This window comes from Bos indicus, chromosome 1, assembly GCF_029378745.1.
Source record: "Bos indicus isolate NIAB-ARS_2022 breed Sahiwal x Tharparkar chromosome 1, NIAB-ARS_B.indTharparkar_mat_pri_1.0, whole genome shotgun sequence".
NCBI lineage: Eukaryota > Metazoa > Chordata > Mammalia > Artiodactyla > Bovidae > Bos > Bos indicus.
The window spans coordinates 119,183,241-119,199,366 of NC_091760.1; the positions used below are offsets into that span (position 1 = coordinate 119,183,241).

At 41.6% G+C, this 16,126-nt stretch overlaps 1 protein-coding gene across 1 annotated transcript; it reads left to right on the forward strand.

The window, feature by feature from the left end:
- Positions 1 to 2,160: 2,160 nt before the first annotated feature.
- Positions 2,161 to 10,656, forward strand: TM4SF1 (transmembrane 4 L six family member 1). The gene is made up of 5 exons (XM_019961021.2): positions 2,161 to 2,452; positions 3,924 to 4,013; positions 4,103 to 4,248; positions 7,391 to 7,571; positions 9,803 to 10,656. Exons 1-5 carry the CDS (start codon positions 2,276 to 2,278, stop codon positions 9,815 to 9,817), a joined length of 609 nt encoding a protein of 202 aa, XP_019816580.2. The 5' UTR covers positions 2,161 to 2,275; the 3' UTR covers positions 9,818 to 10,656.
- The last annotated feature ends 5,470 nt before the right edge of the window (positions 10,657 to 16,126 follow it).

Consider the following 16,126-nt stretch of genomic DNA (forward strand, 5'->3'; position numbering starts at 1 on the left):
AGAGAAATGCAAATCAAAACCACAATGAGGTACCATCTCACACTGGTCAGAATGGCTGCTATCCAAAAATCTACAAACAATAAATGCTGGAGAGGGTGTGGAGAAAAGGGAGCCCTCTTACACTGATGGTGGGAATGCAAACTAGTACAGCCACTATGGAGAACAGTGTGGAGATTTCCTTAAAAAACTGGAAATAGAACTGCCTTATGATCCAGCAATCCCACTGCTGGGCATAGACACCAAAGAAACCAGAATTGAAAGAGACACATGTACCCCAATGTTCATCGCGGGACTGTTTATAATAGCCAGGACATGGAAGCAACCTAGATGTCCATCAGCAGATGAATGGATAAGAAAGCAGTGGTACATATACACAATGGAGTATTACTCAGCCATTAAAAAGAATACATTTGAATCAGTTCTAATGAGGTGGATGAAACTGGAGCCTATTATAGAGTGAAGTAAGCCAGAAAGAAAAACACCAATACAGTATACTAATGCATATATATATGGAATTTAGAAAGATGGTAATGATAACCCTGTATGCGAGATAGCAAAAGAGACACAGATGTATAGAACAGTCTTTTGGACTCTGTGGGAGGGGGAGAGGGTGGGATGATCTGAGAGAATAGCATTGAAACATGTATATTATCATATGTGAAACAGATCGCCAGTCCAGGTTCAATGCATGAGACAGGGTGCTCAGGGCTGGCGCACTGGGATGACCCATAGGGATGGAATGGGGAGGGAGTGGGGAGGGGGATTCAGGATGGGGAACACATGTAAACCCATGGCTGATTCATGTCAATGTATGGCAAAAACCACTACAATACTGTAAAGTAATTAGACTCCAATTAAAATAAATAAATAAAAATATTTATTTGGCTGCACCAGGTCTTAGCTGCAACACAAAGGATCTTTGGTTGCAACATGCGGGATCCAGTTCCCTGACCAGGGATCGAACCCAGGCCCCCTACATTGAGAACATGGAGTCTTAGCCATTGGACCCCCAGGGAAGTTCCTCACTTTCCTCTTTTGAACTAACAATGCCTCATCTTGGCCTTTGGCCTCTATTTTGTATTCACTATTTTGTCCTGGTGATGGAGTCTCTGCAGTCCTGGCCCTACTTAGCCAATCAATCAGTCCTCCCTTTACCCACCTGGCCAGTGCCACCTGCTATTCAAGGGCTAGACTTATTCAGAATCCAATCCCTCCTTCTGTAACATAATCAGACCAGAAAGTTCATCTAACATGCTTTCAGGCCTGCAAAAACTCATCTTGGGATCTGGCTGGCAGACCACTGCTTGCCCTGTGCCCTCTTCAACTGGGTACATTTCTCTCAGTAAACCCAGACTCTCTCAATCTTGCTTCCCCACTCTGCTTGCCAAGTCCCTTTATCTTCTGTTCCTTTGTTTTTCTTTCTTTCTTCTTCTTTTTTATTCTTTTCCCAGGCTTTAGGTCTCTCTTGGCTCATGCTGGCATCGCTCTGCCTGACAGCAATACTCAGGAATAAAAAGGTGTCTGAGCCCTTTCTGTTGACTAATGCCACCTTTGTGTTGGTGCCAGATTTGTTTTGGAGGCAGATGTCCGGGAAGGCTGGACAGTAGGTGCGGTCTTGCTGAGCACACCAGAGGCAGAGGCAAGAAGGCAGCCCTGTCATTTTCCCAACAGCCCCCTTAAATCTGTGAGTGACAGGGACAGGAGCTTAGAGACGCTTCAGGTCTCAGATTAAATCAGCGCAGAGGTGGAAGTGAGCACAGAGCCCTCAGCCTGGAAGCCGTCCAGAGAGCTGCGTGGAACAGACTTGCAGCCTCCACCAGGGCTGTCACACGGTGGACGCTTGGCATTTACTGGAAAGTTGAATTAGACTTTCCTGTGGGTTTTTTTTTTTTTTTTAATCCTGTGAAGGAGTTACACAGTGAATTCCTTGTGGAGGATTAATCATCTTCTCTCTTGCCTATAACAGAGGCTGTTTCTCAGGTCCTGCCCCTGGTTTCGTTTGTCCCAAGGATTTCATTTGGAAGGCGGGACATTCTCTCCCTACCAACCCTCCCCACCCCACCCCCCCCAACCGGAGCCTGCCATCGGGACCAATGAAAAGCAAGTACCTCATCCACTGGTGGTGACTAAGAACTCAGAGTATTTAAGAGGTTGCAGGAATGGGCTGAGAACAGTTTTTGCTTTCTCCCGCAGACGGGGCACGCTCTCATCTGATCAGGGCCATCACCGAGCCAAGCCGCGGAGTAAAGGGAGTGGGGACATAAACTCCACCACCATGTGCTACGGGAGATGCGCGCAATGCATCGGACATTCACTGGTGTGGCTCGCCACCCTCTGCATCGTCGCTAATATTCTGCTTTACTTTCCTAATGGGGAAACCAAGTATGCTTCTGATAACCATCTCAGCCGCTTCGTGTGGTTCTTCTCCGGTATCCTGGGAGGGGGCTTGCTGGTAAGTCGTTCAGAAATCATTACAACCTTGAAAAAAATTTCTTTCCTGTTAGATGAGATGTTTTCATGGAAAGTTTTCTACAAGGCATGTTTCCAAATACAGGATTTTTGTTCATTCTTATTTTGAAAACTTATCAAGGAACGTTGAGATAGGTATAGGGTATTCATTTTACTAGAGGTTGGTTTACAAAATCCCCATTTCAACTACCTTTTTGCTAAATTCTCTTACTTTACAGCTAGAAACAGAGACTAGCTTTTCAATCAGATTTGAGAACCTCTAGAGTTTCTAGTCCTGGAGCCGGTGCTCATTTCACATCCGCTCTGGGAAACGCAGAGGAGTCCGATAGTTCTCTGTCTAAATCAACAGAGTTTTGGATACAAATTCTTTGCTGTTTGTTCTCAAGCATCTGTGACAGGGAAAAATAACGAATTGTGAGAGCACTGCTATTTAGAAAGGACTATACATTTTCTCCTTTATGTAAGCCTCGGGTGTGGCGTTTAGGGAAAATCCTTCAGTTAGCAGCAAATCACGGTCTGAAGCTAATAGTGGAATGTGTTGTTTTTTCCAAGGTTTGTTTTTAAGTGAAGTGAGAGGAATTTGCCTGCCAACCTGGATGCTGAAAGTATTAGCTTCGACCGTAGCCTGGAAAGAATGTGGGCAAACTTGGGTTTGCCACTTTGAAATGCTGGGATTGAGAATTTTGAAGAGAAGTTTTATGGAACTGCTAATACCATACAGAATATTTTTCTTAGTCGAGTAAAGGATATTTAAACTTAATACACTAACTCTGGTATGGCAAATCTGCTTGGAATTTAAGCATTACTATTATGCTAACATAATCACTTGTTTTTTTTTTTTCTCCCACTAGTTCTCAGGTCAGTTTTTGTCTTGTTTTGTTTCATTGAGGTATAGTTAATTTCATAATCATTTGTCTTTAATACAATACCTTGCTTCTTTTGATCTTGAACTCAAAGGGTTTCAAGCTCATTTTAAGAGCTTTATTGTGACATTACAACCATGCGATGATGTCTTCAATGAAGCAGTGCGCCTTCACTATACTGAGTTTTCCTCTCTCTTGTTTATAAAAAATTTTTTTAGTTATTCTTATAAAGTTTTGTTGTTATCTTCCATGCAATATTTTCAAAACAGTTTGCATCTGGAACTATGTTATGAACTCATGGAATTAACACATTTATGGGTTATTATTTTACCCCTCCCATGCTATATCCTGACCCTACCTAACGTGACACACTACATAAAAATAATCAGATATTACACTTTGAAGGTTTTTCTCTTCTCAGAGTTTATGTTCTCTGAGATATTTGGTCAACCTAACTCAAAGACATTCAGCAATATCAGAAAGAAAAATGTTTTACCAAAAGATGCTTAGATTGACTGACCCTTATGGACTTGGGGAAGATCAATGATTTCAATTTGCATTCAATCTGATTTCAATCTGCTTTCTAACCAGATGTTCCTGCCAGCATTCATCTTCATTGGGCTGGACCAGGAAGACTGCTGTGGGTGCTGTGGCCATGAAAACTGTGGCAAAAGATGCGCGGTAGGTCTTCCCTCTCTGGTGGGGAAATGGTCCCTAAGGGGTAGCTGTGATGTTCGGTGCCTCACTTCTGGTGGTCCTCCCTTCCCTAGATGCTGTCTTCTATACTGGCTGCACTCATTGGAATCGGAGGCTCTGGCTACTGTGTCACTGTGGCTGCGCTGGCCTTAGAGGAAGGACCAAGGTGCATGGATGCCAGTGGCCAGTGGAACTATACCTTTGCCAACACAGAGGGAGAGTAAGTGATTGTACCCAATAAGGCTGCACATTCTTATCCACCACGTGTGTATAGTGGTAAACCCACCAGATTAGAAAGGCATCAACCATTCGCTCATCCATCCTCTTGCCAGGTTTATTCTCACTGACTGGGGGACAATTCAGGCAATGGGTATCAGAGGATGGATTCCCAGTCTCTGACCCAGAGAAGCTTTTTAATGGATTCACTGGCTCAGTCCTCTTGATGACATGTGAGGGGACTTCCACTATTGCTCCTCTTTTACAGATGAGGGTATGGAGACCCAGGGAGATCAAGTAACTTATCTAAAGTCACATTGCTAAGATGTGACAGTCAGGATTTGAACCCAGGCAGCCTAGCTATAGAGTCTGTGCTTGTATAGTGTGTATACTATACCAGAGCAATTGTCTGATTCTCCTATTTTAGAAGAAAATCTTATGGAATCCTTATAAAGCACCAGTGAAAGCCATATGCATTTAACCAAAGCCCAGGGTCAATCATACTACCAACACACACACACTCACATATAACATAGCAATTATGTATAATATACCCTTTATTCAAAGTGGTCAGGCTGTATAAGACAGATCTTATTCATGACTTTAACATTGGGAAAATCCAAGTGGCTCCACTGTTTTATGCTGTACTGTATTACTTATCTTTATTGAGAAAAGGACAGAAATAGCTGAAAGAAACTGATGTGCTGCTGCTGCTAAGTCACTTCAGTTGTGTCCGACTCTGTGCGACCCCATAGAGGGCAGCCCACCAGGCTCCCCCGTCCCTGGGATTCTCCAGGCAAGAACACTGGAGTGGGTTGCCATTTCCTTCTCCAATGCATGAAAGTGAAAAGTGAAAGGGAAGTCGCTCAGTCGTGTCCGACTCCCAGTGACCCCATGGACTGCAGCCTACTAGGCTCCCCCATCCATGGGATCCTCCAGGCAAGAGTACTGGAGTGGGGTGCCATTGCCTTCTCCAGAAACTGATGTACATAATGATAAATGAATGACATACTGAATTTTGAAAGATTTAGTCATGGGATTCATGAGTGAAAATAATATGAATCATGAATTTGAATTGCTCATATACTTTCAGGAATGTTTGTCTTTCATGAATTATGTGGCATGGAGTGATATCTTAAGATCATGAATATGGAATTAGATCGATCCTGAGTTCAATTCCAATGGCAACCCACTCCAGTACTCTTGCCTGGAAAATCCCACGGACAGAGGAGCCTGGTAGGCTTCAGTCCATGGGGTCTCGAAGAGTGGGACACGACTGAGCGACTTCACTTTCACTTTTCACTTTCATGCATTGGAGAAGGAAATGGCAACCCACTCCAGTGTTCTTGCCTGGAGAATCCCAGGGACGGCAGAGCGTGGTGGACTGCGGTCTATGGGGTCGCACAGAGTCAGACATGGCTGAAGCGACTTAGCAGCAGCAACAGCAGAGTTCAATTCCAGCTCTGTATTTACTGTCTCAGTAACTAGGAAAAGGTGAACTGAGCTCTCTGCATCTCAGTTATTTTATCTGTAAAATAAAACCAATGGCAGTTGTTAGGAAGATTAATAAGTTACTATATGTAAAATATTTGTCACAAAAGCTGACAGAATGAGCACTGCTGTCTTATTACAGCTTGCAATGGGTTCAGCCCAATGATAGCTTCTGAAGGAAAACAGTGCTCACTGGAATTTGAAATTTTGGTGTTTAAAATTGTTGTTAATCATGATTTCTCAGATCATATTTTTCATGCTTTGTACTGAATATACTGAATGTACCAGTAGAAACTGGTTACTCCTGTACTCAAAAACATGTGATCTACCACACAAACCCACCTCTAAAAAAACATTATGATTCATCCAAGGAGAGGTGATTCATCAGCTATAAACTTATAGGAAAGTTTGTAGCTGATTATTCTATCTCCCCTCTCATGGATCCAATCAACTTCTGCAAGAAACCTCCAGTTTCTATGTCATTCCTCATTTCTACTTCTTCAGAGATTTCAGTATGGAAAATAACAAGCCAGTGGTTAGTTGCTTAATAGCTAAGTAGAACCAAAGAACTTTTTTTCCATTGTGTCTTGAAATTATGGATTTTTGTTAAATACAGGGCCAGAAGAACAGAATTTTTTTCATAATCAATCATAATTCCATCAATCAAATTGAATTTCTGATTGGCTCCATTAACCATTCCAAAATGAGGTTTCTAATCCCCAGTCCCTTTGTTCTGTTGTGGCAGGAAGACAGTACAAGGAAAGAATTATTCCAGATCTCTGAATGGAATTAAGTCAATCCTAGATTTTCCCATATGACTGAATCCTATTCTATTAAGAATATGTATATTCAGATAATGACTCCAGTATGGTTTGCTGAGGCTTCCCTGGTGGCTGAGTGGTAAAGAATTTGCCTACAATGCAGGAGATGTGGGTTCAATCCCCTGGAGAAGAAAATGGCAACCCACTCCAGTATTCTTGCTGGGAGAATCCCATGGACAGAGGAGCCTGGCAGGCTATAGTCTATGGGGTTGAAAAAAAGTTGGATATGACTTAGCGACTAAACAACAACAGCAGATGGTTAGCGAACATTTCACAAAATGACTTCAGATTGCTATTTGTCATTCAGTTCCTTTTCCCTTGTGTAGAATACTTACTATGGGCCAGATACTGGTCTAGGGGTTGAATAGACAATCATGAATAGCTCTAGTTCCTACCTTCATGGAGCTCAGACTTGTGGACTAGATACATAAGCAACTCTTCTCCTTTGCCCAAGTTACGTGTCCTTCCTCTGTGACCCTTTGACACTTAGTTTACCTGATCAAGCTATTGGTTGTGTTGAGATTGCCTATCATTTCTTCTCCTAAGAAATGTTTTTCCAGGACAGAGTTCAGGCTATTCTATCCCTAGACTTGTCTAGATGTCTAACTCACACTGAGTGCTCAACAATCTTTGCTGAATTTTCTATTAATTATTGCAACAAGATCTGGGCTAAATTCCTTATTCTGCAGAAAGACTTGGATTGGAAGCATCTGATATAAGGCATTGAATTAATCTTTTTTTTTTTCTAAATGAAAAAACATGGCATGAGAAGTATGTTTATGAGACATCCCATTGGTGTGGCTGTGTGTCAGAAGTTTCTGTTTTTATCCACAGTTACCTTCTGGATAGCTCCACATGGTCCCAATGCGTCGAACCCAAGCATATAGTGGAATGGAATGTCTCTCTGTTTTCGATCCTCTTGGCACTTGGTGGGATTGAATTCATCTTGTGTCTCATTCAAGTAATAAACGGAATGCTTGGAGGTATCTGTGGTCATTGTTCCTCTCGCCAACAGGTAAGAACCTGTGTAAAAATGCACCATTGTTTTCATCCTAGAGACAAGAAGACAAAAATTAAACCCTGCTGAACCTACTAATGTTTATTCCATTTTTGTGGAAAAGCATTTACAGCAGTGGGTTTTTTTTTTTTAACTTTTTATTTTATACTGGGGTAGAGCCAATTAACAGTGTTGTGATGGTTTCAGGTTGACAGCAAAGGGACTCAGTCATACATATACATGTATCTCTTCTCCTCCAGACTCCCTTCCCACCTAGGTTGCCATATAACACTGAGCAGACTTCCTTGTGCTATACAGTAGAACCTTGTTGGTTATCCATTTTAAACATAACAGTATGTACGTATTGACCCCAAACTCCCTAACTATCCCTTCCCCCTTTTGCTCTCAGTGGTAAGCTCCTTTGAGAGTCACAGTTACTGGGTTATCTTGGTTCTTTGTAGTTGGCTCTGTGTAAATAAGACAATGTCACCTATAGACAAGGTGCTTCTTCAGGACGTAACCCACTACCCCTTTCGCTATCCCTGCTCAGACTGCAGGGACACAAAAGAAATGTTCTCTCTCTGCCTGCTCTCACATTCCCAACTAGTATACACAAGTAACTGCTATCACCCATTGCCCTAGGCATCATGTTAAACCCCTATTCCAGAAGAGCCTATGATGCAGAGATTAAGCAATATTTCTAAGATCACCTAGTCAGGAAGCAACAGGCTTCAAATGCCACGGCTCCTGCTCTTAACCTGTATGCAGGGCTTGCTGTTCTGTTGAGTTTTCTACAGTTCCTTCCTAATAAGGAGTCACAAAAATACCCAAATAGCTAAGCATAGAGAATCACTAGTAGCCTTTGAATAACAGCTTATTAAAAACCTTTCACTGTGAAAGAAAACCAGGAAGCGCTTGTTTCCTGGGGTTGTGATTTGGAAAAGAAATATGCATTTGTTAGTAGTGGGGAAAGTTTTTGTTTCTATATTTTCCTAAAAAAACATATATTACCGAACTGATAGAAGTCCAGCTTTGGTCAAATTTGGGGGGAAGAGAGGGTTGTTTTATGTCTTGTTCTGTAAAGCAGGATTAGGAAAACTGAAACTTACTTAATTTGTATTTTCCTAACCACTTACTTCTCTGGTTCAAGGTTTCCTAACTTTCTTTGAAAGTAAGACAAAGCCTAATAAAAAATGAAAACCCCATGGCTATCATGAAAAGCTTTGCTCTAAATAGATGGAAACTTTCTATAATTTTTGAGGGGAAGTTAAAATAAAAATCTAGATGTCCTTATCAGGCAAATACAGCAAGATTAATAATTGCTTTGGGAGCCTGCCAAATTTCCGAGAAAACAGCAGAGTGGAAAACTTTCAATATGGAATTGTTTCCAGGCAATTCGGTTGGGCAGAGGCAAAGAAGGCTCTTGGGATTACTATAATATAACCTATCTTTAGCCTTGAGTTTCCTACAAGGCAAGAGTATAAACTGGGTGAGACCCCATTGTACTTCAGCACTGGTGCATTTTGGGGACAGGTATCCACCTGCCAAAGCAGGATCCCTGGCTCAGGAAGATCCTCTGGAGATGGAAATGGTAACCCCTCTGCTTTTCTTGCCTGGAGAATCCCATGGACAGAGGAGCCTGGCTGGAGTCAAACACGACATAGTGATTAAACAACAATATAATTGTCAATGACTAAAATTGCTACAGTGGTTTGGCAGAATGACACTCTTTTCTGGGTTAAGGGAGCCAAGAGTCCTACTGGGTTTCCCAGTCACTATAGGGGTGGCTTCTTCCCAGACACTGCAGGTCAGATCTGTTATGTTTGTTTACAAGACAAAAGACAGTTTCGAAGAGCAAGATTTTCAGTATAGATTGGTCAACTCTGTATGTAGCGTTTAATTCAAAAGTTGCCCACATTGGGTTGGCACCAATGTAAAACTCCCATGACATTATCTCTTAAATCCTTGAGGTTAAAAACCCACCCTGAACATATAAAAGCCAACCAGGCCTTGAAAGCTGCATTTTCCACGGCCTCTTTCTTCAGCTTTCACTTGGGAAGGACAACGGTCCGGTTTGTTTAGGAAACATTTTATGAGCATTGTCTAAGCTCTCTTTGTTGTTGGCCCAACCCCTGCTGAAGCTGAGATTGGTCTGCTTTGTTTGCTTAAAACAGATTTAAAGCACCGAAATGTCATCATTGTTTGTTGAGCCTGATCAGAACCTGATACTTATTTCATTTTCTTTACAGCAATATGACTGCTAGAAGAATTACCCCAAGACAAACCCAAAATCTTCCTCTGTGTCACTGTAATTTATATATTTTACTTGTATTAATTTGTAAAACTTTATACTAGTGTATCATACACTACGTGTTCTACTTTTATAATTGTGTATAAAGACTGGCATCTTCTCCGGATATTGGTGTTTGAACTTAGCAGAGAAATTCTGTTTTTTTGTAAGAGTAAGAAAATAAACCACACTCTGGAGTTAATTTAACAGACTGACAGTGTCCAGCCTACCTGAGATAAACTCTGGCTGAAATCATGTTTTTGAGAAACATTACAATGATAAATATCACATTCCAGTTACTATTCTATATATTTATATGTGCATGTGTTTATTAAATGAAAGATTTCTAGTTGCTTTTTTAAAGACCATTAAAGAGAAAATCCAACAACCTGAAAAGATATATTTTTTCACTGTTTATATGGTGTTTCCCATTTGTATGCAAACCTCTAACAAGGGGCCTTTTGAACTGATTCATGTTGTGAAACAGACATGTAATTCCCCAGCTTGGGGGTTGGGGGGCAGATTGAGAATACTTGAATCTAAATGAATGAGTCAAAATAGGCAAAGCAGTGAGTTATAACAAGGACTACCAAATCCTGAATTTTTCTGACACGTGGAAAACTTTTTGGCCTTCAAAGACAAGACTGGGGATCATGGACATAAAAAGAGAAAGGCCTGGACAAGAAGAAAGATGGGAAATGGAATAAAGCAGTTGATCATCATGGGAATATGGGGATGGAGGGGCGGGAGGACCATGAGGAAATACCCCCAAATTTACTTGTTTCGATACAGCAAATAAAGTATTCACTACCATTTTGTTGTTTGGTTTCATCGTCCTTTGTTTCATGTTCCTCCTTTTTTCTTCCTGTCTTTTTTTTTTTTCCCAGTCTGCGGATTGTATGGCCTCCATTGCTAGGGGCTTTGTGTCTTCTGGTTTCTTGATCACTTTCTCTTCTTCAGCCTCTTTCTCCTTTTCTATCTTCCTCTGCTATCCATGCATTTGGGCCATCCACCTCATCAGGCAACTTTCCTTTGCCTTGGGTACTCCAGACAGCAGGCTCCTCTGGAGGAAACAGACATTTTCTCTCTTTACATCTCGCATCTGTTATATTGTTAGGTTCTTTCAAGTGACAGAGTCCCCTGCCCTACTGGGAATTGTATACAAAAATTGTCTGCTTTTGGTGTTTACTGGCCTAGGCAACAGACAAACTAGTTAGTTAATAAAGAAGCCTCACTGGCTGTTAGACAGCAGAGCTCCTCCTGAGACCAAGGTCTCCTGCCTAAAGGGTTCTAATCTTTCTTGTGCCTTGGTCTTTCAGGCAGTCTGGTGAAGGTTATGGACTCCTTTGAATAATACTGTTTAAAATGCAAAAAAGAAAGACATAGGATAAGAAAGTAAACCCAGATATTAACTATTTTAACAAAACATTTTTTAAAATCGTAAGATAGTTGTCTTGCAAGGCAGCTGCATCACACCAGCACCTGTAGACAGGAAAGCAGTGATCAAGAGTGATCTAGCAGTGAAGGAGTTCAGCCCTGGGATTTCTTTGTAAGGAATGATGCTAAAGCTGAAACTCCAGTACTTTGGCCACCTCATGCGAAGAGTTGACTCATTGGAAAAGACTCTGATGCTGGGAGGGATTGGGGGCAGGGAGAGAAGGGGACGACAGAGGATGAGATGGCTGGATGGCATCACTGACTCGATGGATGTGAGTCTGAGTGAACTCTGGGAGTTGGTGGTGGACAGGGAGGCCTGGCGTGCTGCGATTCATGGGGTCGCAAAGAGTCGGACACGATTGAGCGACTGATCTGATCTGAAGAACTACTGTACTTCTTTTTATTTATTTATTTGGCTGCATGGGGTCTTCATTTCGGCATGTAGGATCTTTAGCACTGGTGTGTAGGATCTTTAGTTGTGACACATAAACCCTTAGTTGAAGCACGTGGGATCTAGTTCCCTGACCAGGGAGCTAACCTGGGTCACCTGCATTGGGAGCACAGAGTCTTAGCCACTGGACCACCAGGGAAGTCCCAGAACTACCATACTTTTGAAATACAATTCCAATTGAAATGATGTTTTGAGATATATCCAACAATTTTGATGTGATACAAAAATGTGTAATTTTGTATTGTTGTTCAAAGTACAATCAGTATCCTGATTCTGCTGTGACTTCTTCCATGCAGTCACAATAAAGGATATATTAATACTAAATTTTCATTAGAGGTTAATAAAAACAATGATAAAATTTTTTTCCATCCAAGTTTAACAACTTCCCTCACCATAGATAGCAATCCATGGGCCTCTTAGGAGTCCTTAGACACTAGGTTAAGCAGGTGGCGCTAGCAGTAAAGAACCCACCTGCCAATGCAGGAGACATAAGAGACACAGGTTCGATCACTGGGTTCGGAAGATTCCCCTGGAAGAGAGTATGGCAACCCACAACAATATTCTTGCCTGGAGAATCCCTTGGACAGGGGAAACTGACAGGTTACAGCGCATACAGTCACAAAGAGTTGGACACGATTGAAGCAACTTAGCATGCACATGCATAAGAACTGCAATATAAAGAGAAAAACAAATATCATATATTAACATATGTATATGGAATCTTAAAAAATGGTAAGATGATCCTATTTGCAGGACAGGAATAGAGATACAGACGTAGAGAATGAACGTGTGGACACAGAGTGGGGACGAGAGAGTAGGACAAATTGAGAAAGTAGCATTGACATATATACACTGCTGCTGCTGCTAAGTCGCTTCAGTCGTGTCCAACTCTGTGCGACCCCATAGACGGCAGCCCATCAGCCTCCCTCGTCCTTGGGATTCTCCAGACAAGAACACTGGAGTGGGTTTCCATTTCCTTCTCCAATGCATGAAAGTGAAAAGTGAAAGTGAATTCCCTCAGTCGTGTCTGACTCTAGCGACCCCATGGACTGCAGCCTTCCAGGCTCCTCCGTCCATGGGATTTTCCAGGCAAGAGTACTGGAGTGGGGTGCCATTGCCTTCTCCACATATATACACTACTTGTGTCAAATAGATTTATAAAGCAATTATACTCCAATTGAAAAAGATAAACAAATACTTTAGAAAAAGAACAGAGGATCCAAAAAAGAGGCATAATGATCCACTGATTAAGCACTTTTCCCCCTAAATCTATCCTCAAAGGAAAAGGCAATAATAATTATTAATCATGACAGTAATAATAGCAACTCAACTGAGTTCCTTCAACGTGTTCATTACTCTACTTAGTTTCTACACGTATTGTTTCACTGAAATCTCTTAACAGAGAGGTGGTGCATGTCTCCCGTTTATAGAGTCAAAGGTCAGAGAGGTTGACTAGTCTGCCCCAAGTCACGTTTTGCAAGTGAAGAAACTATGCTTAAATCCAGGTCAGTCTAACATGAAAACCCACTAGTTTCCTTGGCCCCCTCCTCTTTCTCTGCTGCCCCTGCCCAGATGCTGGAGTCTTGTCTCTGGAACTCAGACTCTTCCCCCACCAAAGGGGGCTTTGGCAGGCTTCTGTGACCCTTTGGAAAAGGGTCTCATTGGAAAAAGAAACTCATTGGAAAAGACTCTGATGCTGGGAAAGACTGAAGGTAGAGGAGAAGAGGGCAACAGAGGATGAGATGGTTGGATGGCATTACAGTTCAACAGATGAACTTGGGGCAAACTCGGGGAGATGGTAAGGGACAGGGAATCCTGGCATGCTGCCATCCATGGGGTCTCGAAGAGTCAGATACTACTTGGCAGCTGAACAACAAAAGTGACCCTTTAGTCATCCCCCCCCCCCCAAATTTGAGTGGCTCAAAGTTTCTCCTAGTTTGTAGATCCTTTAACAGAAATTGTCCAGAGGAACTAGCTTACACAAATTGCCTTCGACCCTAGTTTACTTCTATTCATAGCTCGTATTCTGCATCTGTCATATACTAAACCCCTCAGTTTGGCTGGGAATTCCCCCAGGAACTGTACTGAAACAGCTTATTATCCCTGGCAACATGAAAACAAACATTTCTGTAGAAACTGAGTCACCTGAATAGCATATATGGCTTCAAGGTTAGATAGTTTCCTCTGAGGATCATTTCACTGTTGTTACCAAATTTACAGGAAACACTTGCATCAAGGAAACCTCTCGAACTGAAATCTAAGGAAATTGATGGGATGTACCTTCACTACAATTTGGTTTTTGTAGGTGTGTGAGAGCTCTTCGATTATGTTTTCTCTGACACTTAATGCTAGTGGGAATGGGAATGGGACTTGGTGCAATTTTTCAGAAAGATGACAATCTAGAAAGTCTGCCCATCCTTTTTAACCCAATATTTTTGCTTTTAGAAATTCAAGAGGCTCATCAAAGATGTTCAGTTTCCAGGAATAATTTTGGGAGTATTGTTTATACCTAGAAAACTGACAAGAGCCTTAGTGTCTGACAACAAGGAACTGGTTTGATAAAACATAGTCAGCATAGTAAAATATTATGCATATTTATATTTATAGCATATATGTATACATATTAAAAAGTATTTTGGATCAGATTCTTGGTGACTTTGGTTTTAATTCATTTTACTTATCTGTACTTACTGAAATGTCTTCCATAAACACATATTACTTTTGAAAAGAAAACAAAAAAGAGAAAAGAAAGATTCAGTCCTAAAATCTGGGGAGCAGTCCACAGTCTTTAAAGGACAGTCCCCAAGTGTATGAGAAAACCATTGTTCTTGTGGGCGAACAGAGTCACTCCACGGTAAATACTGGAGAATAATTGTGCCTGCAATTAAGTAGAGGGATGGGCCAGGTGAGACAAGCAATAACCCACAGGCTAAAAATATTACAGGGAAGCCGTGATTCCCACTCTGTGTTTGGGAAATGTAAGCACATGGTATCTACTTAGTCTAGCTACTAAATGAGATTTTTCTAATAAATAACAAATATATACCTTTTTTTGTTCATTTTAAAAATGAAAGTAATGAAAAGCTCTACTTTGAGCAGGACATTTTGTAGCACAACCTGAGTTTTTCTCACTTCACTTCTCTGAGATGAGAGGAGGATTAACAACAGCCTAGGTTTACAGGACTTGGCCTAGCCTGGTTTGTGAAAATGATCCAACATGTCTTAACAAGTAGAGGAATTAAGTCATCTACCCAAGGCTAAAACACATTGTTCTTCCTTCTCTTTTCACATGAAATATTTTTGTGTGTATGTGTCTGTTAATTTAGATACTTATTTCGATTATTGCAGTTACAGAAGTCTACTAGGCCTTTCTGGAGCTGGGTTTCATGTGAACTCTGGGAATTGATTAACCAATCTCTGACACTGTTCCTCTCTCTCTCTCTCTCACATACACACACACTTGCCACATACATACATACGTTTTCTGGCAGTCTGGTGAAGCTTATGGACTCACTTGCATAAAACAGAGACATCAGATCAGATCAGTCACTCAGTCGTGTCCGACTCTTTGCGACCCCATGAATCGCAGCATGCCAGGCCTCCCTGTCCATCACCAACTCCTGGAGTTCACTCAGATTCACATCCATTGAGTCAGTGATGCCATCCAGCCATCTCATCCTCTGTCGTCCCCTTCTCCTCCTGCCCCCAATCCCTCCCAGCATCAGAGTCTTTTCCAACGAGTCAACTCTTCACACGAGGTGGCCAAAGTACTGGAGTTTCAGCTTCAGCATCATTCCTTCCAAAGAAATCCCAGGGCTGATCTCCTTCAGAATGGACTGGTTGGATCTCCTTGCAGTCCAAGGGACTCTCAAGAGTCTTCTCCAACACCACAGTTCAAAAGCATCAATTCTTCGGTGCTCAGCCTTCTTCACAGTCCAACTCTCACATCCATACATAACCACAGGAAAAACCATAGCCTTGACTAGACGAACCTTTGTTGGCAAAGTAATGTCTCTGCTTTTGAATATGCTATCTAGGTTGGTCATAACATTGCTTCCAAGGAGTAAGCGTCTTTTAATTTCATGGCTGCAATCAACAGAGACATAGGATGACAAAATAATCCCTGATATCTGACTATCTTATCAAAATATTTTTTAAAATTATAAGATAGTTGTCTTGGATAGACAGCTCCTTCACAGCCAATTAGAAGGAACAGACTACTGCAAATGAGAAGCCATGGGTGAATCTCATAAATAATGAGAGCAGAAACCTTCTGCCTTACCTCTTTCCCCAATTTTATATACAAGATTCTGGATGTAATCTTGACTGAGGTAGCCAAATATTTAAAATAGAGGGGGAGGTGGTAAGTCCCCTTATACAATATGTCACATATTA

What these genes read in the sequence shown, in the direction of transcription:
- TM4SF1 (XM_019961021.2), top strand. Translation starts at nt 2,276, where the DNA reads ATGTGCTACGGGAGATGCGCGCAATGCATCGGACATTCACTGGTGTGG. An exon ending in TCCTGGGAGGGGGCTTGCTG is followed by an intron (nt 2,453 to 3,923) that starts GTAAGTCGTTCA and finishes CTTTCTAACCAG; the next exon opens with ATGTTCCTGCCAGCATTCAT. An exon ending in TTTGCCAACACAGAGGGAGA is followed by an intron (nt 4,249 to 7,390) that starts GTAAGTGATTGT and finishes TTTTATCCACAG; the next exon opens with TTACCTTCTGGATAGCTCCA.